This window comes from Mercurialis annua, linkage group LG3, assembly GCF_937616625.2.
Source record: "Mercurialis annua linkage group LG3, ddMerAnnu1.2, whole genome shotgun sequence".
Taxonomy (NCBI): Eukaryota; Viridiplantae; Streptophyta; class Magnoliopsida; order Malpighiales; family Euphorbiaceae; genus Mercurialis; species Mercurialis annua.
The window spans coordinates 57,392,160-57,415,027 of record NC_065572.1 but is presented as its reverse complement, the minus strand read 5'-3'; the positions used below and the strand labels follow the sequence as shown (position 1 = coordinate 57,415,027).

Here is a 22,868-nt window from a genome sequence, read left to right as displayed (position 1 = left end):
CAAAAGTGGGCAGTGTCTTTTTTGGATTGTCAAGAGAAAAGCCTAGCTAAGCAAATTGACTATAAATAAATCTCCTTTTACAATGATTTTGTATGCTGTAAAAATAAATTACAAGTTCCGTAGTTAATCCACATTGGTTGTTGAAAATGAGAAGATTTTGCTCCTTACCTGTGTATTTGGCTCTACAGTTTTTATTGTTCTCTTTCTTTTCAGATTCTGTAATATATATATTTTTTTCATTTGTGTTGCATCAGGCCTGAAAGTTCATTGTTAAACCACCTACTTGAAGTGTCTCTTGTTGTAAATAATTATCATAGTTAATGTGGAGAGATGATTCTCTTTTACGATTTCAAAAATAATACCTGCGATCTCTTGTTGTAAATAATTTAATATTAACTAGCCTGTAATAAGTAGGCAACAGATGTTCTTTGTGTTATATCTTTGAAGTTCTAAACTGTTACATTTTTAGAGAAAAATGTCAACTGGTATATGATGTTCACTGTATTAATCATTAGCAACAGTTGACTGTAGGAAAGCTCAAAGGACTTGTAGGTCTGTAATTGCCTAGTTTAAGCTTATTGTGTGACCACTTCTGGATGAGTATTATGTGCCCGACTTCCCTCATACTTTTTGTGCTTATGCAATTTCTACTTTCTACTAAACCATAATAATGCTCTGGACGCCATTAGTATGGTTTGGTCTCCTCTCAGCGTCACTACTCCCTTTTCGGTTGGTATTTTCATTGCCAACGCTCTTATGCTAGTTACTGCCGCCGAATCATGGAGGAAAGGTCTTCCTAGGATGGCATTGTATGTTAATTCCATGTCCACTATGTTAAACAGTGACATGACTCTCTTGTTTATTCCTCTTTCTGGGCCGATTATTACTTCCAAGGTGACTGCTCCCAGTGGAGTGATGGAGGGGCCACCGAGTTCTGATAACGGAATTGGGACTCGGCGTAGCCTTGACGCCGTTCCTCCGAGCATTTTGTATGCTGCGTTTGTCATGAGGTTTACCGCGCTTCCTTCGTCGATTAGGATTCGCTCCATGTTCCAATTTTCAATGATAGTAGTTACTACCAAAGCATCGTTGTGGGGCGCTTTGACGTATTCATAGTCTTCTACATCAAAGATCACCGGTGGCATGTGAGTTTCTCGTATGTTCATCACTTCCTTCCTCTGCTTTCTCCTGATCGTGAAGCTGCTATGTCCTCCACCATTAATCATGTGTATGGTTCCCAAAATTTTGGATGGGCGTTCGTCTTCTTTCTCTTTCGGCTTGTCTTCTCTGCTTCTTTTTTCTCCTTTGTCATTGCTCTTCTCTTTTCGGGCCACAAATTTCCTCAGCTCGCCTGTGTCGATCATCCTTTTGATCTCGACCTTTAAGTCTCTGCAGCTATCCGTTTCATGTCCGTAATCGTCGTGAAATTTGCAGTATTTTCTGGTGTCTCTTACCTCTGCTTTCATCTTTGGTGGCCATACCACGTTTTTGACGTTTTCTTTGATCCACATGAGGACATTAGTTCGGCTGGTGTTTAGCGGAGTGAAGTTATTCTCGTCATCTCTGGGATCATATCTCGATTCATATCTTGTCTGGGGGGCGAATCGTCTGTTCTCCTCTGGCCTTCCTCTCCTGTCATCAGGTTTGGACTTGGTTTTTTCTTTGGATCTCTCTTTTGACTCTTTTCCTTTTGCTTCCTTTCCACGGATCGCCCTTCGCCCTTCGTCTAGCTCGAAGTATTTCTGGGCTATGCCCATTAAGTTCGAGAAAGTCGTGGGCTTATTGACTAGTAGCTTGTCCACCAGTTTTCCGAATCGCGTCCCTTCTCGCAATGCTTCTGTCGCCATGTCGACGTTCAGGTTGTCAATCTTCATAGCTTGCTTGTTGAATCGTTCGATGTAGCTTCGCAGGGTTTCTCCTTCTTCTTGGATGCAGGATCTTAGGATGCTGGTAGTGGTTTTAGCCGGGATGTTTGTGAGATATCTATTAAGGAACTCTGTTGAAAGCAAAGCGAAGCTTTTGATCGAGCCTGGTTTTAATTTGTTATACCATCTCTGGGCCGTGCCCGTGAGTGTGGTAGGGAAAACCCTGCAGAGAATGGCGTCTGATACGCTGAGTAGCCCCATGGTCGCTGTGAATCTAGAAGTATGGTCTCGGGGGTCTCCTTCCCCATTGAAAGTTGGCAGGATCGGTAGCTTCATGCTGTGTGGGATGGTTTCCTCCATGATCTCGGGCGAGAGGGGTGATCCTTTCAACCTGAGATCGTCTATATCCAATTCTTCAGATTTTAGTTTTTTGAGTGCTTTGGCGATCTTCTCTTCCAAATCCTCTTCCACCACATATGTGGCCTTGCTTTTTTGGGGTGTCTCGGACGATTCGCCCTCTCCTTCTTGGTGTTTTTTCTTAGTTTGCTCTTTCCCTGCATCTCTTTCTTGTCGCTTGCTCTTTGGCGGGGCGTCTTCTTTTTCCTTCTCCCTCCGTTCGTCTCTCTTTGAATTCAAACCACTCCGGGCGTCCTCCTGGTTGTGCTCATTTCTGGGTGTCTCTGGTGATTCCTCGTTAGATTTGTCTCTGTTCGGACTTTCCTCGTCGCTGGTTCTATTTTCTCGCTGGTTTCTTGCTTCGTTTCTTTCTCCATTCCCTCTGGTTCGGGGTTCCTTGTATCGTGATAATTCCTTGTTTCGTTGGTATCTTCATGGTCAGTGCCTTTATGCTCGTCACGGCGGCTGAGTCGTGGAGGAAGGGTCTTCCCAGTATCGCGTTGTACGGCAAGTCGATTTCTACGACACTAAACCGTGTAGGTAATTCCTCGCTTTTCCTCGTTCTTCCTAGCTTGACATCGAGTGTAATTGTTCCATCTGTGTAATACCCCAATTATTTTAAGATAAATAAGTCGTGCCACGTGTCGTAATTTCCGATAAGTCAAGTTAAGAAGAATTTAATTTAATTTTATCGGGAGTTTAGAATAATGTTTAGAAAGCGGATTAGTGGGATTTAAGGAATTTAATATTGAAAATTTGGATGTGGAGGCATTTTGGGGCTAAATCGTAAATTGTGAAAAGTTTAGGGGCTAAAGTGCAAATTAGTCAATTAAGCCTTGAAAATAGGAATTTGAGGATTTTAACGGAAATAATATATTTTGAGATAGTATTATTTATTGGATATGAATAATACGTATATAATTTAATAGAAAGATTAATTGAATAAGTTTTGGATTAAATTGAAACATTTAAAAAGTTTCAAGGATCAAAGTGTACTTTAGCCGGATTGTATATATCTTCCAACTCCTTCTCTATGAAGGTATCAGATCATCATTATCATTTCATTTCTTTCTCTCGCTCGCCGTTTCAATTACGTTCCGTCGTCCGATCGCCGTTTCTCGTCCGTTTCTGACGTTTCTTAACTCGAATTGATCGTATCCCAGTGACGTATCACGGTAAGCTTGACGTTTTATCGTTTGGACGGATATATTTTGAGTTATATCGATTCAAAGTTTTAGGCCACGAAACGATTTTATCGTTTTATCGATTATAGGATCGTTTTTGGATGTTTAGATGTAAGAATACGCGTTTTGGTTGAGTTTGGAGCGTTTTTACGTATATAGCATGTCGGAAACCCCGGAAATCGATTCCGGAGGATCGTGTACGATAGTACACGATCGTGTACTTGTGGTACACGAACGTGTACCATCCATGGTACACGAACGTGTACCAAGGTACACGAACGTGTACCAATATATGGTACACGACCGTGTACCAGGGTACACGAACGTGTACCATTAAGGTACACGAACGTGTACCTCCCTGCACGATCGTGCAACCCCCTCGACCCTCGCATCCCCGATTTTTTTTCGTACTCCTATTGAGTTAGTTTAACACTCGTCGCCGCACGCGCATGACGAGAATTGAATGAAAAGTGATGTTCGATCCGTGAGCGAGTACGTGTGTGTTTATATCTCGAGTCTAGAATGTCTATCGAGTTAGACTCTCACTCGAGTTATGTTTGTCTGTTTCTTAGATCCGGCAAGGCAACCAGCTACCGGACAAGGAGCTTGACGGAGGTCGCGTAATAAAGTTTTTGGGGAAAAAGCAAGCAGTGAGTTTATATGTGTTTACTTTTGATGTATTGAAAATGCATTGCTTTTAAACGTAAAATGATTTATATGAATTGCATAACACGATTTGTTATCGAAAATGCTTTGTATGAAATACATGCATCATTATCTTGAAACCAGTATAGATCCGATGAAACATGCTTTCCTATTGGGCGGCAATAGGAACTACGTGATCACTAGTTAAGTTCAAGCTGTATACTCCTTCGGTTGTGTTTGAAAATGTTTTGTTTGTTTGAATATGAAATTCATATCGATCGATCGTTGGACTCTAAGATGGGCAGTCACCTTGGTTGAACTATCCCGGGACTGTACCAAATGGTATTGGTTGATCTGGTTGAACTATCCCGCAACCTACCAACAGGATTAAGATATATCGTTTTGTTCGAAAGAAAGAATTTGGTTTTGATAATTCGATGAATCAAGGATTAGGGTTTCAATCGGAAGTTATATTTGGATGCATATAAATGAATGACTTATTGCATTGTTTTGTTTTATAGAATACTCAATTGTAAACTTATGAACTCACTCAGTTTCGACTGACCCCGTTGTTATAACCATTTTTCAGGTATATAGTCTTTTGACGTGACAGGCTTCTATTCTTGCTTCAGAAGTCTGCCTAGAAGTATGTATAGAAGAAGTAGGTATCAGTAGTGCTGCAGTAGACCAGTCCTAGATATGTATATAGTTTTGTCAAACGGTCTAATGTATATTTATACTCTGATGTTTGTAAACTTGAATGGTGTTACTGCGCTTTAAACCGTTTGATTTTGATGTGCGAAACAGGGCAATGCTTGATGTGGCATCGCATTGTAAGACCCTAGTTTCTATTGATGGTTTTCAGAAAATGTACATAGATGTTTAATATCTTATCGTTAAAAAGCTTTTCTGAAAACGCTTGCTTGTTTATATCGCAAAAAGTTTGTAATGGTTTTAGGCTTGCTACGGGTTTCGGAGCTACCACTCCCATTCCCTAGCGCCGGTCGCGGCTCGAGTTTCGAGGATGGAAATCGGGTCGTGACAACGTTGGTATCAGAGCAATGGTTTAGTTTCCTAGGCCATTGCCTTATGTTTTGTGTGTTATGTGATCCTAGGATTGACAGTGCCTTTAGGTTAAGATAGGAACTACTGCAGCTATAGGATTCGAATTATGTCATTGATTTGTCTTCGTTTGTTTTGCGCTTTCAACTCTTATCTATAGGATGTGAGTCTGTTATACGTGTGTGATCGATAGTATACGAATGCATCCGTTTGCATATATGATTAGTTTTGCACTTGGAAGTAAGAATATGTTCATCGTATGATTGCTGATCGGGGCGTTGTTTGCTTTGGTCAGGATGGCTGGCCAGAGACAAACTAGATCGCGTAGCGCTATGGCACGAGCAATAGCTGGAGAGGCTCAAGATGAGTCTTCTGTCCAGGGTGGACAGCAGGAACCGGCTGGAGCAGCTGGAGGAGGCAGAGGACAAGCTGCCAATGTGCAAGAACCAGTGCAGGCACCAGGAATGCCTCAACCAGTGAATTTTGGAGGATTTAATATGGAACAGTTTTTAACTGGAATTGCGACTATGGCAACAACTCATGTGGAGAACCAGACTATGCAACGGGAGCAATTGCTGCAACAACAGCAACATCTGATCGGGAATGTGGATAGAGATATTACTTTGGCTTACATGCGTCTTAAGCCAACTGCATTCAACGGTACTGGAGATGCGTTGGACTTTCTGGACGAAGTGGAGCGTAACGCTAGACGTCTCCAAGCTAATGAGAGGCATTCTATTATGATGATAGAAATGTCGTTGAAAGGACCAGCAAAGGATTGGTTTCAACGTGTTATTCAACCGACTATGGATCAGATGACGTGGGCCGAGTTCGTTAATCGCTTTAGAGAGTCCTATCTACCGTACTCAGTGACTGAGCTGCATCGTGATCGATTGCTGAATTTGGAAAAGGGAGATAGGTCGGTGCAGGAGTATGTTACGGATTTTACAAGATTGAGTCGTTTTGCACCAGACCTAAATGTGGATCCAGCTAGAGTGAATACGAGGTTCGTAAAGGGATTAGGACCCGAGTTCGTGAGCTTGATGTCGAGTGTGACTAGGGATTTGGTTCAGCTGATTGATAGTGCTCAACAAATTGAGTCTACCCTGATTAGATACGGGAGACTTCCAGATCCCTCTGATCGAGTACCGACTAGAAATGAGAATGTGCATGTGGTGCAGAGTGCTCCAGTGCAGTCTCATGATGGAAACTTCCCTAGACCTCAGCGTAATCGAGAACGTAAAAGAGCTAGATATGATGCACAAGCTAATACGTTTGGAGAAGGATATAGTGCAAGGACAACAAGTGATGCAGGAGTTGAACCTCCTATTTGTGAGACCTGTAACAAGAGGCATTACGGAGTGTGTCATCTTGTCTCAGGAGCGTGTTTTAATTGTGGTCAATATGGTCACTTTGCTAGACATTGTCCGAGACAGATACCTCAAGGCTCAACGACCACTGTGATGCAACCTTCCTACAACCAACAGAGGACTGCATATCAGGCAGCATCTGGATATGGTCAGACAGGAAGTACTTTTACCGGCAAGAGAGGCCGTGGATATGGAAATCGTGGAGGAAGGAATGGTGGAGGTCGTGGTGCTGGTCAGACTTCACAGGCTGGTGGGGGTCAGGCCAGAGTTTTTGCTTTGAATCCGCCAGAGGCGCAAGAGTTTGACGATAATGTTCAAGGTACCTTTTATAACTCTTATGGACGTGTTAGTTTCTTTTGATAGGTACGTGAGCTAAAGTTTTAAATTCGAGGACGAATTTATTATAAGGTGGGGTGAATGTAATACCCCAATTATTTTAAGATAAATAAGTCGTGCCACGTGTCGTAATTTCCGATAAGTCAAGTTAAGAAGAATTTAATTTAATTTTATCGGGAGTTTAGAATAATGTTTAGAAAGCGGATTAGTGGGATTTAAGGAATTTAATATTGAAAATTTGGATGTGGAGGCATTTTGGGGCTAAATCGTAAATTGTGAAAAGTTTAGGGGCTAAAGTGCAAATTAGTCAATTAAGCCTTGAAAATAGGAATTTGAGGATTTTAACGGAAATAATATATTTTGAGATAGTATTATTTATTGGATATGAATAATACGTATATGATTTAATAGAAAGATTAATTGAATAAGTTTTGGATTAAATTGAAACATTTAAAAAGTTTCAAGGATCAAAGTGTACTTTAGCCGGATTGTATATATCTTCCAACTCCTTCTCTATGAAGGTATCAGATCATCATTATCATTTCATTTCTTTCTCTCGCTCGCCGTTTCAATTACGTTCCGTCGTCCGATCGCCGTTTCTCGTCCGTTTCTGACGTTTCTTAACTCGAATTGATCGTATCCCAGTGACGTATCACGGTAAGCTTGACGTTTTATCGTTTGGACGGATATATTTTGAGTTATATCGATTCAAAGTTTTAGGCCACGAAACGATTTTATCGTTTTATCGATTATAGGATCGTTTTTGGATGTTTAGATGTAAGAATACGCGTTTTGGTTGAGTTTGGAGCGTTTTTACGTATATAGCATGTCGGAAACCCCGGAAATCGATTCCGGAGGATCGTGTACTTGTGGTACACGAACGTGTACCATCCATGGTACACGAACGTGTACCAAGGTACACGAACGTGTACCAATATATGGTACACGACCGTGTACCAGGGTACACGAACGTGTACCATTAAGGTACACGAACGTGTACCTCCCTGCACGATCGTGCAACCCCCTCGACCCTCGCATCCCCGATTTTTTTTCGTACTCCTATTGAGTTAGTTTAACACTCGTCGCCGCACGCGCATGACGAGAATTGAATGAAAAGTGATGTTCGATCCGTGAGCGAGTACGTGTGTGTTTATATCTCGAGTCTAGAATGTCTATCGAGTTAGACTCTCACTCGAGTTATGTTTGTCTGTTTCTTAGATCCGGCAAGGCAACCAGCTACCGGACAAGGAGCTTGACGGAGGTCGCGTAATAAAGTTTTTGGGGAAAAAGCAAGCAGTGAGTTTATATGTGTTTACTTTTGATGTATTGAAAATGCATTGCTTTTAAACGTAAAATGATTTATATGAATTGCATAACACGATTTGTTATCGAAAATGCTTTGTATGAAATACATGCATCATTATCTTGAAACCAGTATAGATCCGATGAAACATGCTTTCCTATTGGGCGGCAATAGGAACTACGTGATCACTAGTTAAGTTCAAGCTGTATACTCCTTCGGTTGTGTTTGAAAATGTTTTGTTTGTTTGAATATGAAATTCATATCGATCGATCGTTGGACTCTAAGATGGGCAGTCACCTTGGTTGAACTATCCCGGGACTGTACCAAATGGTATTGGTTGATCTGGTTGAACTATCCCGCAACCTACCAACAGGATTAAGATATATCGTTTTGTTCGAAAGAAAGAATTTGGTTTTGATAATTCGATGAATCAAGGATTAGGGTTTCAATCGGAAGTTATATTTGGATGCATATAAATGAATGACTTATTGCATTGTTTTGTTTTATAGAATACTCAATTGTAAACTTATGAACTCACTCAGTTTCGACTGACCCCGTTGTTATAACCATTTTTCAGGTATATAGTCTTTTGACGTGACAGGCTTCTATTCTTGCTTCAGAAGTCTGCCTAGAAGTATGTATAGAAGAAGTAGGTATCAGTAGTGCTGCAGTAGACCAGTCCTAGATATGTATATAGTTTTGTCAAACGGTCTAATGTATATTTATACTCTGATGTTTGTAAACTTGAATGGTGTTACTGCGCTTTAAACCGTTTGATTTTGATGTGCGAAACAGGGCAATGCTTGATGTGGCATCGCATTGTAAGACCCTAGTTTCTATTGATGGTTTTCAGAAAATGTACATAGATGTTTAATATCTTATCGTTAAAAAGCTTTTCTGAAAACGCTTGCTTGTTTATATCGCAAAAAGTTTGTAATGGTTTTAGGCTTGCTACGGGTTTCGGAGCTACCACTCCCATTCCCTAGCGCCGGTCGCGGCTCGAGTTTCGAGGATGGAAATCGGGTCGTGACAATCTGGCTTAATTGGCGAGCCCCCAAATACCACCACAGGTGTGGCATTTCTTTTCAGTTCTGCTGGTTCTCTTCCTAGGCTTTCGTAAGCCTTTCTTGTTATTAGGTTTATTGCGCTTCCTTCATCGATCAGAATTCTCTCAACGTTCCAGTGTTCGATGATCATGGCTACCACTAAAGTTTCGTTATGTTCTTCAGCTATTCTCCCGAAATCTTCCCCGTCAAAAGTTACTGGAGGGGGAGTTGAGAGTTCTGTTGCTTTCCGTTTTCTCTGTGACGTTTGATTCTTCAGGTTTACTCTTTCAGAAGTCATCTTCTTCAATGAGATTTGTTTTTGAGTTCAGAAAAAGCTCCTTCTTTTGAAGTTTAGTTAAGCTTTTCCCACAGACGGCGCCAATTGATGGAGTCTGCCTTCTGAACCGGTGAGTAAGACCTGCAAAACAGGGTAGAAGCTAACCGGACGGTGGTTGTCCGATTAACTCTCCGATGCTAAAGTCAGTTTAGAGCTTTGAGCAGCGTTTTGTGTATATGAATGTAATTGTGATTCTAGGCATACCTCGTGCTCCTTTTATAGTAGTCGAATATACCTAGTAGAGTCGTATTAGGCAGGTGAATCCTACTTTACAGGGATTCGGCGGTATCGTAGGGATTCTCCTGATTTGTCGTGATCTACCTTAATCTGATAAGAGTCCTATTTAGGAACGTCTTCCTAAATAGTCTTATCTTCCTAAAGTAGAGCTTATCCTTCCATATATAGTGTTTGTGTCCGAATAGGACAATACTTCCATTCTTGGTCGATTACCCGAATCCCAAAATTAACGCGCTTTGGGCGGATCATGTGAGATTCGGTCTTTATTAGCATATCTCCGAATCTCTAAGGATTCGGCGTCTCTTCCCTGTCTTCGGATCTTCAGGGGGAGTCCGGTATCATCTGAGAATGGATCTCCTGTGACTCGGCTCCATTATACTTACAATAGGATTCGGTATCCATCATTTAACAATGAAGACATCATCGACATTGACGCAAAATATATATATATATATATTTGGTAAATTTTGTCGTAATATGGTAGCTTTAATTGTTTCAGAGATTCAAATTGCTTGCACCATAAAATTAATATTTTCATCTTCAGAGATAAAAATTAAACTATTCCTAAATTCAATTAGATCATATCTAATCCAATTAAGATATTAGAAAATAATTTTTAAATTTTGACTAAAATTGGTCGAAATATAAAATTTATTCAAAATTTAAAATAAAACTAAAAAAAGCTAAAAAAACTAATTTCGAGAGGCAGAAGAGGTGATTTTTGGTCAAGAATGGTCAAAAACCACCTTACAAATAAAAAAACGTTTATTAGCGTTTGAAAAGTTTTTATAAGCGAGAGACGGCTAGAATTATGTTTTTATTATATTATTTGCTACAATCTCTTTCTAAAAGTGTATGATCTAACTACAAAATTAAAGTTCATTGATTAAATTATATGATGCTATAATTAAGGTGAGATAAGAAAAATGTTAAATCACCGATAGGGATTGTTTCAAGTGGTAAACGGCTTGATATCGCTTAAGTAAAATTTTGAGTTCGAGTCTTGTAAATGCCAAAAAATTTCTGGCGATTCATTCACTATGTCAGGTGCGCGACGCGGGTCATATCCAGATTAGTCAGGACGAATCTCTGAAAACCGGATGGGCAACCAATAAATGTTAAATCAAATTCTATTATGTTTCATGAATAATTAGATCTTCAATTGTGTCTACGATTCCGATATTATCATGATACTGAACAAGACAAAATAATTTGTGGAACCTCTCTAATGTGCAAGAAAATAGGACACAAATCCATAATCTTGTAGATACTTCAAGATTAGGTTGTTACACATTCTAATATAAAAATGGCACTTCAACTTTTAGCATCGCATTCCCTTTATAAAATTTGACCATGATAAGCTAAAAAATTCATTTTAACTTATTTAATTCTAACTGTCAGTATTATTAAAAAAACTAATCAAATCGGCAAAACATTATTACATAAAAATTGAATTTTGCTAATAATTCAAGCACCTAACATGATTAAACATTATCCGGTGGCAATAATAATAAGTTTTGTACCATAATCAAAAAATATAAAAAATAGAAGCCCTTAAAAGATCTAAAAGGACACAAGTAGAGGGGGGTACTCCTCTGGTACGGAGGTACAAAAAGACAATTTACAGCTTTTTTTAATAATTGAAATTGAGAGGCTAATTTAATAATGACAGCAGAAAAACCCCAAAAATAATAAATGTTCATCTTCTTCCAGACAAATGCATGTGACCCACCTCACTAATAATTCAACTCTCCCATCCATTTCTGCCTCTTTCACATCACTTCCATTATAGTAATATTATATAACATTATCTAATTTAGATATTTAGATTAATTGCTAATTAAAAGACTAGGACAATTTGCTGTAATTACATTTTAATACAAGTTGTATCAAATTTGGCACTTTTATCTATATTTTATAGTTCTTGTTCACTTGGTGAGCAACAATTGAATCACTCATAATTGAGCTTGGTAGTTAAATAAAACTTCATTTTGCTACTCGAGCTTGGTATATAAAATCAAATGAAATTAAATTCGTGATTTAAAAAAAGTCTCAAAATTTGACACACCAACTCATTTTATTCCTTTAAATGAGATGACGGAAAATAATTAGAGTATTATATACAAAACGGTGGAGCTAAAGGGTAAAAAGAGTAAAATATCAACCCGAGAGTTTTTTTTTTCAAATCCACAAACTTAGTTTTATAGAATCTTTTATATTAAGTTTAAAGAGCAAAATAAACCTTTATCAAATTACATAAAAGTTGATTTTTTTGAAGAAAAAAATGTCCAAAACAAGAACAATGCAAATAAAATCAATTTTAAAAATACATGGATTGAAATGCACACTAACACAAACATTAAGACATTTCAGCAATTAACCACTGTCATTACACAAAGATTGTCTTTTAAGTTACAAAAAGCCACACCACAGTACTTCTCTTACAAACAACAGTTACAAAAAAAAAAGGATGACAATGAAGTGTAGAATAAAAATAGTGTCAGATTCTTGTCTCTTTTTCATATATGAAATCAACATTCCCATCCTACTTTAATCTTTAGCATCAACAACCACCCATGTTCCTCTTCTTTTTCTTGCTTTTGCTTACATTACATAACATAACACCCCCATCCATCCCATTCTCTCTCTAACCACCACCTTTCTCTCTCTACAACTCACCTCCACCACCATTGAACATAATCTAGGTAGCCCGGACACTTCTTTCAATTGGCTTTTCGGACACGAAATTTCATTTTTTTTTATATAGGTTGCTTTAAAATAACACTGTTTTACCGTGTCCGAGTGTCCTGTTTTTCCGTGTCCGTAAAGAACATACTCATAAAGCTTAAAGCATTTTACTTTCAGATCTGGGCCTTCATAAATAATCATTCTTGGTTCATTCATTTCTTGGCTTTTTATAAGGGTTTTGAAGAAGGTAATTTGAAGTTTATGTTTTTGATTCTGCATTCTTGTTATGGTTATGAAATTCTTGGATATGAATTGCTTGTTTGATTGGTGAAATCTTGTCTTGGTTCTTGAGTTATAAAATGGAGAATGTTCATATGTTTATTGTAGTAAATTTGTTGGTAATACTCATGTTTGTTGGCTATGGAGAAGCTCAGTCACAGTCTTATTTGATAAACTGTGGAACAAATGGTAGTGTTATGGTTGATGGTAGGAGATGGAATGGTGATTTGGTTTCTGATAACAATGTCACTCTTGGTTCTTCCACCTCTAGTGCAGCTACTGGTGATTCAATCTTGGGTCCATTGTATGAGACTGCTAGGGTTTTCACTGATAAGCTGAATTACACTATTAGAGGGATGCAAGGGAATTACTTTGTTAGGCTTCATTTTTGTCCATTCCCTTTTGAGGATACTAATGTTAATGATTCCTCATTCAGTGTCATGGCCAATGGTTTGAAACTAGTGTCGGAGTTTAACGTTCCGGGTGAGATTTCGCATGCGAAGTTTTATGTTGAGGGGTCTAGTGGCAATTCGAGTTCTATGTTTTTGATTAGAGAGTATGTTCTGTTTGATGTGGATGCGCTTTTGCTTGAGTTTGTTCCGTCTAAAGGGTCGTTTGGGTTTGTGAATGCTATAGAGGTTGTTCCTGTGGCGGATAGGCTTTTTGTTGACTTGGTTGGTAGAGTTGGCGGAAATGAGGTGAATCTGAATTTGAATGGGCGGGGAATTCAAACTATGTATCGATTGAATGTAGGAGGTCCCGAGATCAAAGCAAATCAAGATTCGGAATTTTGGAGGATGTGGGAAATGGACTCTAGCTACATGATCACTGAAAATGCTGGTTCTATGATCAAAAATAGTTCCAACATCACTTATGCTTCGAGCAATGATTCCTCAGTGGCGCCTCTTCTTGTTTATGAAACAGCAAGAGCTATGTTCAATACTGAAGTCCTAGAGAAAAGGTTTAACATGTCATGGAAATTTGAAGTGGATCCTGATTTTGATTATTTGGTCCGACTACATTTCTGTGAGCTGGAGTATAACAAAGCAAACCAAAGGATTTTCAGGATCTACATAAACAACAAAACTGCTGCTGATAATTTTGACGTTTTAGTGCGAGCAGGGGGGAAGAATAAAGGGTATCATCATGATTTTTTTGATTCAGTTTCCTCGAAAATCAACACGCTTTGGGTTCAACTAGGTCCTGACACTGCAGCAGGTGCTTCAGGAACTGATGCTTTACTGAATGGGCTCGAGATTTTCAAGCTGAGCCGAAATGCAAATCTTGCATATATTGAGCCGTTTGATTCTACCGGGAATTCTGCAAGCAATTCAACATCTCAGAGGCTTTTGGTGGGAATTATAGCAGGTGTAGCTTCTGTTCTCGTTCTTGCAGCTATTTGTACTACCTTGTTTTGCTTCTGCAGAACTCATAGGAAAGAGATAAATGACACCAAAGAGAGTGCTGCTGGATGGAGGCCTCTTTTCCTCCATGGTGCATTTGTAAGTAGTCTTGGTAATGCCAAGGGCGTAATGCAGAGTACACATGGATCTACCATGCCCACAAGAATTGGCAAGCGGTTTACACTGGCAGAAATTCGTGCAGCGACAAAATCTTTTGATGAAGCTTTAGTGATTGGGGTTGGAGGCTTTGGCAAAGTGTACAAAGGGGAAATAGAAGATGGAGGAACCCTTGCTGCAATTAAGCGAGCGAATCCACAATCTGAGCAAGGCCTGGCGGAATTTGAAACGGAGATCGAGATGCTTTCAAAGCTCAGGCACAGGCATCTGGTCTCATTGATAGGGTTCTGCGAAGAACAAAATGAGATGATCTTGGTTTATGAGTACATGGGAAATGGAACTCTCAGGAGTCATCTTTTCGGCAGTGACCTCCCTCCATTGAATTGGAAGCAAAGATTGGAAGCATGCATTGGTTCTGCTCGTGGACTTCATTACCTTCATACTGGAGCAGACCGAGGGATAATTCATAGGGATGTTAAGACAACTAACATACTGCTTGATGATAATTTTGTAGCAAAAATGTCCGATTTTGGGTTGTCAAAAACTGGTCCGGCTTGGGAACATACCCATGTCAGTACAGCCGTGAAAGGGAGCTTCGGATATCTCGATCCCGAGTATTTCCGTCGACAACAGTTGACTGAGAAATCTGATGTTTACTCTTTCGGGGTAGTATTGTTTGAAGTTGTTTGTGCTCGAGCTGTTATAAACCCAACATTACCAAAAGATCAGATTAATCTAGCCGAATGGGCAATGAGGTGGCAGAGACAAAAGTCACTGGAGACCATCATTGACCCGCGCCTCAAAGGAAGTTACTGCCCCGAGTCATTGACAAAGTTTGGAGAGATAGCAGAAAAATGTATCGCTGATGATGGAAAAAATCGCCCAACAATGGGAGAAGTATTGTGGCATTTAGAATATGTGTTGCAATTACATGAGGCATGGTTGCGTGCCGGTGTTACAGAGAACTCCGTATCCAGTAGTCAGGCATTGGAGGATGTCGAAGACGACAAAGAGAGTATAGAAGGAAAGGTGCAGGGTCAGCAATCTGTAAATGAAGAGACTGGTAGACCTCAAAGTGATGGGTGATGGAGAATCTCCAATGATGGGTATTGATAAATCAAATGCTAGAAGCTGAGAAATGCATAGATGTGTAGCTGTTATATAAATTACAATGTTTTTTTCTTATTGTTTTCAATTCTTTTATTTTGTTCCATCAGAATGATGAAGAGCAGCTTGAAATGTACTATGGTTTATTTCCATATTAAAGCTGATAGTGATTTAGAGAGTAAATTGTTACATGATCTTGATAGTGTTTCATTAAGGATTCTTTGTATTGTAGAAATTATCTATGTTAAAACCAATTTTCTGGTCAAGTATACAGAACCAAACAATGGAATTCAAATCCTTTATTTTGAAACATCAAACATGCAAGGGAAACAAACTGAGTTGTACATTATGGCTAGAAACAATCTTGGAGCTTGGCATGATAAGCCAATTGATTGTATAATATACACAAACACAATATGGATGCTAGAGACAATGGTACCAAAGGACCACCTCAGGTGGGTGAAGTACCATTACAAGCCTTATAATTACAATAACATGGATTTTACCTTCAGCGAGGACAGGAAATTGAAATACGAACAATTACATGAGGCACAACTTAGCATAATATATCGGAAAGTTTTGTTATCCGGTACAGACAGGTTGTTTTAAGGGAGTAAGGTTCAAGCAGCAAACTTAGTTGCAATGCAGCAGCAGACCTGCTTCACAGCCGTAAAGGCTTCGTCATCGAGTGAGACAGTTGTCAGGCGTTTAAGCAGAATTGACTCTGTAACTTGGTCAAATTCCGGCATGGACCTGAATGAAAAGTAGCCTGCACACTCCCATGCAGTAAGGACAGAAGTGGCTGGCAATGTTTGAACATGAGGATGCTGAATCAACAAATAACAGTGATCAACATCAGTAGGCACTTTTTAGAGACCAGTGCTTGAATGAATAAGGATACCAGTGAATACTAAACATATATGGTTGTGAATTCATACAATCACACACTAGAATTTTATGCAATTGCTTCTTCTAGAATGGTCAATCATATTTTCTCTTTATCCTGGTATGCTTCTCTATTTAAACCAATAGTTCAATCAAGTCCCGCTCTAAAATTTAGTTCTACGTAACAACATGAAATTGATAAGACCACATTATCATATATATTTTATTTAAGATATAATTGCTAAAAGATTCAACAGATCTCTATCTCCCTTTATCTATGTGTGCGAGCACTGACTTAGTGTGTTATTAAGTGCCCTTTCAGATTAGAGCACGCCAGAAATGTTAACTTCAATGCAGATATGATAACAAGACAAAAGTAAAGTGCGTCGAGTTTGAAGTTGCAGATTCCTAAAACAGTGGTATGGCACCAAGCTCAGAACATAATGATCACTTAAATAGCTATTTTACCTGAAGGAACAGGAAGATCTTTTTGCCTTGATCAGATATCATCAGGTTATACATGGTTTCTTTTTCCAACAAAAAAGAACATGTCTCAGCAAGAACCTGCAGCAGTATCTTTAAATTACAGTTGCTCTCAAAGACAAGATTTTTGATGGGGTAATCTACAACAGTAGAGATGCATATCCCTCCATGTCCATCGTCATACAAGTTTTTAACTGGCATACGCTCCACTGGTAAAAGATCTGGAAAGTAGCAAGCCTGCACCATATAAAAAAGAAGAAGTTATCCATTAGTGCAAAATCTTACAATTACTGAGTCGAATGACACATTGTGATAATTACAAAAATATTGAGTACTGTCCTGAAATCAATCATTATTTACAATTTCTACGGATGGTATGAAAAAACTTTAACATTGTAACCTTTCATTATGCTGATTGCTGAACTACCTGGAAAAATAAATGTGAAGTACTAGATCCAGGACTATCATAGAACATTCGGAAAGTGCAATTATTCATCTCAATGGCAACCCTTGCGACCATTTCCAAGGATCTTCCGTCCATGATCTGGCAGGGACCGTCAAAGCCATGAGGTACCAGGAAGACATGGCCATATTCAATGGGGTTTACCTTTAACAGTAGAAATTACATGTCAGATTTAAAAACATGGAAGAGAACTATCTCAATATGGAAAATGAGTTTCAGTAAGCTATCCATATAGCTTCGTAAAAACTAGACAGTGAAATCATAGCCCACATCGAATCAGGCTTGAAAGAAAATTCTGAAAAGAAAAATCTAAATACATAATGGCAGCCTACTTCACTTAACAAGTTAGTTAATCAAATTTGATGTAAACATCAGGAATAGTTAGGAAGTCAGGATGAGTTGCAATGCTCAGACTTACATTCACAATAATTAAGAAGGACCCATTAGGAATAGAAGCTGAAGTAACAAGCTCATGTTCGGCCTTATCGCTGTTTGCGATGCAGAAGAGTATATCCTCACAGCGGTTGTTCAGGTCAAGCACCAGTAGATCCTCTTTGTGGCTAAGTTTATGCTTCTCGTCGTCTTGTGAACAATTCATACTCCATTGCCCACTTAACTGAGCAAGAAACTTATATCTCCCCCTAATAGCCTGCAGAAAGTAACTAAAATCATGTAGCATAGTAGTCCAATTATGCCTTGGTAAAAAAAGACCAAGTAGAGAAAAAACAAAAACCTTAATTTCAGAGGCAGTTACGTCATACTTGAAATGACCCTTCCACATTTTTTCTTCCCACTGCAAAGCAACATAAATAATTATATCTGAAACTGAATATTAAATTCTATAACTGCACAAATAAGAGTAAGAGAGAGTTTTCTTTTACCAGTGCAAGAAGAAGAGAATCCAGCAGACTTTGTTCTTCAGAAAACCCCTCAAACAAGCTATTCCCTGTTATAAATTGGGTACCAAATCTGTAGATGGGGATTTTGGTACCTGAAAATGATAGTTAAAGTTCAAAAATCCATTTTGCAAGTTAAATAATACACAATAAGTGATCAGCTAGACAAGCATGCATAAGTAATTATCCATAAGCAGTGACCTACAGTTACTACATGGCGGAACAGAGTTTGCATCACCAAATTAAAATTACCACGTTTAAACTGACAGCAAATGCTATTATCACCACCCCCTAAGCAACGTAATTTTAGTCAGAACGTATAGCTCCACCAAATTGTACTACTTTTTAAAAAACAGGAAAAAGCGGATCATGTTTAGCTAGAAAATCACAATATTACATTGGCTCACAAACTCTTAAATACTGGCATATATGATATAGCACCTAGAATAATTCCTTAATTTAAAATTTTATGGATTATAAATTCACTCATCAAATCAAAAGGCATAATTGGGATGGACATGTAATATTGCTAAGATTTCGAACTAACATAACCTATCACATTTCCAGTAAATGAACTTGCAACTAAGCTAAACAAAGAGCGATAATATCACGAACCTTGAGCACGACCAAGCTTCTCAGTTTCACATCTTGAAACCAAAGAGTTATCATCAGTTGGCTTGATTGCAACCATAGTTGTAATTTGTAAACACAGTATTTCCCAATTAGCAACAAACTAAAACGAAATATTCAAATAGCTACGCCAGCACCCTCCGAAGTCAAGGAAGGTAACCAAGCTTCGACAACCGGGTATATCAGTTCCCGCCGCCCGCAAGATAAGTAAGATCGGATGGATGCCCACCAGCAGACGGGAGGGCACCGCGACCGCCGTGAAAGGTAGGGGATGCAATCAAAAACTTAGGGAAGAGCTGGGAACATGATTTCCCCCTGCTAATCTTAAAAGGTGTTTTTCTTTTTAGAGCCGTGATTGAACAATCAAAGCCAGCCCTTAATTGGACTAGCAAGCCCTTATTTTCCTTTGCAATCAACAACAAATGAACTGCAATATAAATTACATAATAAATCAAATCATATGATTAGATTAACAGATCAATATAATACATCAAAATCAAATCTTTAGACTAAAAAATTGCATTGGAATTAACAAAAATTTAAATAAGATGAATCATTTACAATACCTTCAATAGAATTAGGGCAAGGAACACAAATCAGTATCTGTATGTCAATAAACAATCAATCAAGATAATTAATGTAACCAAACTTGAACTACAAATCTTCAGAAATTAAAGAAAGGAAATTTTAAAAAAGAAAAGGAAATTACCAGGAAAGTTAAGCAGGAAGTGTAGGATTTTGGATTTTTTTGAACCGAAACTGTAATTATATGAACAAACTGTAATCATCGAATTTTAAGTAGACACGTGTAGTCCTGTAGGTCATAACCCAAGGCCAAATTACGTAAGGCTGCTCTACGGTTAGGAAACTCCATCGCGTCCTATTTGAAACTCAGTTTAATAAAATAAATTCACATAAAAATTTATTTTTTTTAGGCAAAAGATAACAAAAAACCCTCTAAGTTTATCCAAAAGTACAAGACAACCCCTTAACTTATTTTTAGTACAAATAAACTCTCACAGTTCTAAAATCGAACAATAAAACCCCTTCGTCCATGACTTTGACAAAAGGACGTTAAACTGGTGATGTGGCACTAGAAAAAAGTTCAAAAACATAATTTACTTTTAAAATATTTACCAAATTCATATTTCATTTTTTATTATCATTTCACCCTCATGAAAGGTTCAAAAGTACCCTTAATTTAAAATTCATTCAATCAAACCCTCTTCTTCACTAATTTTTTTTTAAAAAAAAATAAACATGTTTTTCCGACTTTCTTTCCGACAACCCCCCGACTCACCGTCCCGTATCCACCGCCGTCTTCCCCTTTGGAAGACCAGCAGTGGCTGGTCTTCCATGGAGGAAAACAGACTACTGCTGGTCTTCCTTTGGGGAAGACATCATTATAAGACCAGCTGCTGCTGGTCTTCCTTTGGGAAAGACAGATCTATCTTCCCCATTTGAAGACGAGCCGAAAGAGAACGGCGGCATGGCGGCGGGTCCGAGGCGGCGGTACCGGAAATAATTAATTTAATTTTTGTTAATTAACTACAATTAAATTACGTAAGGCTGCTCTACGGTTAGGAAACTCCATCGCGTCCTATTTAAAACTCAGTTTAATAAAATAAATTCGCACGTAAAATTTTATATATTTTATTTTATTGTTTTATTGTTTTTAAACAGAGGGTCAACTTCTTCTGAATTTGTGACACATGATTATTTAACCCAATTTTTACTTGTTTGAGCAATTAACCTCAAATCTCTTTATTTTTTGGTGAGATAATTCTGTAATTTACATTTTTATTGCAAAGAACAAGTTTAAAATAATTTTATCGCAACAATTAGGAAACTTTCTAATTTCTATTTTGCATCACTCACCTCCGATTTTTTTACGCGTTTTTAAAATATAATAATGAGGTTATTTGACCCAAAAATGAAGAGTTTTGAAATTAGTTGTTCTAATTAATACAAATTGGGTTAAATGACCCTTGTCATAAGTTCAGGGGGTGTGTTGACCCTTTGTTCTATTAGTTTTACTTACACTAACGATCGAATTTAATATATTCATATTTTTATACACACTCAGACGGCTTTTTTTCCTTTTTTTTCTTCTCCATCTTCTTCATTTCTCTATTATTATTATTGTATTTTATTTCAATAAAATTTCTAAGCAAATTCTATATAATTTTTCTATAATTCATATAATATTTTTGATTTATAACACAAACAATTAAAAATACGAAATACATAAAAAATCACCGATAAAAAAATCGATCATGTTCGTTTTCAAAAGATTTGAAGCAACAAAATTTTTCGCCATTACCACCACCATATCCTCTTATTATGAATCTTCTCCTTCCTCTTTCTATTTTTTTTATCTATTAATTTTCAATTTTTATTGACGATTTTATTCTTATTTTCGAAACTGTTTTTTAAAATAGTTTTTTGATAAATATTGCAAATTGTGTTTTTGAAATCTTTTTATTAACTGTTTGAAACCCTTTTAAAAAATGTATTTTAGAAACCGTTTGAAACTCTTTTATAAACTGTATTTTAAAAACGATCGTCAAAGTGTTATTTAGAAACTGTTTGTGTAAACCATTGAAAAATATTGAAAAAATTTAATTTTTGCATAAATGCCGCGCCCCTGACATGCAGTGTCACGCCCGTAACATTGCTGAAATAACACAAATGCAAAAAATGAGTTTTATGCATAGTCAAGCCTAGAATTTCAACAAATAAGGAAAAACTAATATTCAAAAGACATCAAAATGTATAAATATCAATAAATTTGATATACATTAATGTTGGTCCAAACAATTTACTCAATTAAGCATTTCAACAAACAATCAATCAAGATAAAATGCTCCCGTCAAGCATATCAAGCTCTCTAATGATAAAATTCATATGATCTTCATTAAGAGGCTTGGTAAAAATATGCGCAAATTGGTTAGTTGTATCGATGAATTCGACTACAACATCTCCTTTTTACACATGATCACGAATAAAATGATGACGGATATCTATGTGTTTATTCCTACAGTGTTGAATATAGGATTCTTAGATAGGTTGATTGCACTAGTACTGTCACATTTGATGGGAATGTGACTAAGTGCAAGGCCATAATCCACAGGTTGCTGTTTAATCCATAAGATTTGAGCACAACAACAACTGGGCTACATATTTGGCCTCCGTGGTTGACAAGGCCATAGATACTTGTTTCTTGCTACTCCATGAGATCAAACTATGACCCAAAAATTGGCAAGTCTCAGATGTACTTTTACGATCTAAAAGACAACTTGCATAGTCAGCGTCGAAGTAGCCAAGTAATCGAGGGTTCACATTTTTAGGGTACCAAATTCCTAGGTTCAAAGTGCCATGCAAATATTTAAAGATACGCTTGACGGCATGCGAATGGGACTCCTTAGGACAAACTTGAAAACAAGCACAGAAGCAAATACTAAACATAATATCGGGTCTACTAGTGGTAAGGTAAAGGAGTGAACCGATCATACCTCGATACATTGCAATATAAATGAATTTACCTGATTTCTCTTTATCCAATTTAGTTGTGGTACTCATTGGCGGATCTTGATACTAGATAGAGATGTGCATCGGTCAATTCAGTTTTTTAACCGAACCAAATATAAGAACTGATCGGTTATTTAAAGGATTAAAAATCGAACCGAACAAAAATAAGGGGACTATTTCGGTTCGATTCGGTTGGTAACCAATATATAGTAAATTTGTTAACATATCTCATTAATCTACTTTAGCTTAATGGGATAGTGTGTTACAGTAGCTCTAATGGTCCCGAGATCAATTCTAATACCTGCCACTTCCTATTCTTTTTTTTTAATTTAAGAGAAAAATAAAGAAAGAAGAAAGGGAAAATCGAAACCTGGACAAAATTAAATTCCAACGGAACTTCCACCGCTGTGTTACTGCAAAATTGTGTACAAATGATAAAATATATATTATATAATTTTGGTTGGTTCGGTTTTTTTAATTTTCCAAAACAAAAACCGAAACCGAATCGAAAATTCTCAAACCCAAAATCGAAGAACTCGCAGCAAAAAATAAACAAATTAGCTTTGATACCAATTAAAATCTCAAATACTATCTTAGAGTGGGTG

At 37.7% G+C, this 22,868-nt stretch overlaps 3 protein-coding genes across 3 annotated transcripts; 1 reads left to right on the top strand and 2 right to left on the bottom strand.

The window, feature by feature from the left end:
* Positions 1 to 12,218: 12,218 nt before the first annotated feature.
* LOC126671812 (probable receptor-like protein kinase At1g30570) lies at positions 12,219 to 15,558 on the top strand. Its single transcript, XM_050365616.2, has one exon. The coding sequence runs from the start codon at positions 12,829 to 12,831 to the stop codon at positions 15,352 to 15,354; it is 2,526 nt and encodes an 841-aa protein (XP_050221573.1). The 5' UTR covers positions 12,219 to 12,828; the 3' UTR covers positions 15,355 to 15,558.
* A 136-nt stretch (positions 15,559 to 15,694) lies between these two features.
* Positions 15,695 to 19,575, bottom strand: LOC126671813 (GDP-L-galactose phosphorylase 1-like). The gene is made up of 9 exons (XM_050365618.2): positions 19,442 to 19,575; positions 19,299 to 19,335; positions 18,718 to 19,159; positions 18,088 to 18,197; positions 17,940 to 17,999; positions 17,625 to 17,855; positions 17,171 to 17,350; positions 16,729 to 16,980; positions 15,695 to 16,202 (listed from the first exon to the last, which is right to left on the bottom strand). Exons 3-9 carry the CDS (start codon positions 18,791 to 18,793, stop codon positions 15,996 to 15,998), a joined length of 1,116 nt encoding a protein of 371 aa, XP_050221575.1. The 5' UTR covers positions 18,794 to 19,159; positions 19,299 to 19,335; positions 19,442 to 19,575; the 3' UTR covers positions 15,695 to 15,995.
* Positions 19,576 to 21,585: 2,010 nt separating this feature from the next.
* LOC126672720 (uncharacterized mitochondrial protein AtMg00810-like) lies at positions 21,586 to 22,314 on the bottom strand. Its single transcript, XM_050366677.1, has 3 exons — positions 21,913 to 22,314; positions 21,818 to 21,869; positions 21,586 to 21,716 (listed from the first exon to the last, which is right to left on the bottom strand). Exons 1-3 carry the CDS (start codon positions 22,312 to 22,314, stop codon positions 21,586 to 21,588), a joined length of 585 nt encoding a protein of 194 aa, XP_050222634.1.
* Between the last annotated feature and the right edge of the window lie 554 nt (positions 22,315 to 22,868).

Bases quoted from the DNA above. Each gene is read 5' to 3' on its own strand.
- LOC126671812 (XM_050365616.2), top strand. From the start codon at position 12,829: ATGGAGAATGTTCATATGTTTATTGTAGTAAATTTGTTGGTAATACTC.
- LOC126672720 (XM_050366677.1), bottom strand. From the start codon at position 22,314: ATGAGTACCACAACTAAATTGGATAAAGAGAAATCAGGTAAATTCATT. The intron at 21,870-21,912 runs GTAGCCCAGTTG...TGGATTAAACAG, and splicing joins CAACCACGGAGGCCAAATAT to CAACCTGTGGATTATGGCCT. The intron at 21,717-21,817 runs GTACTAGTGCAA...ATGTGTAAAAAG, and splicing joins CATTCCCATCAAATGTGACA to GAGATGTTGTAGTCGAATTC.
- LOC126671813 (XM_050365618.2), bottom strand. From the start codon at position 18,793: ATGGTTGCAATCAAGCCAACTGATGATAACTCTTTGGTTTCAAGATGT. The intron at 16,981-17,170 runs GTAGTTCAGCAA...TATATGGTGCAG, and splicing joins CTTCACATTTATTTTTCCAG to GCTTGCTACTTTCCAGATCT. The intron at 16,203-16,728 runs GTAAAATAGCTA...TTGTTGATTCAG, and splicing joins AGATCTTCCTGTTCCTTCAG to CATCCTCATGTTCAAACATT.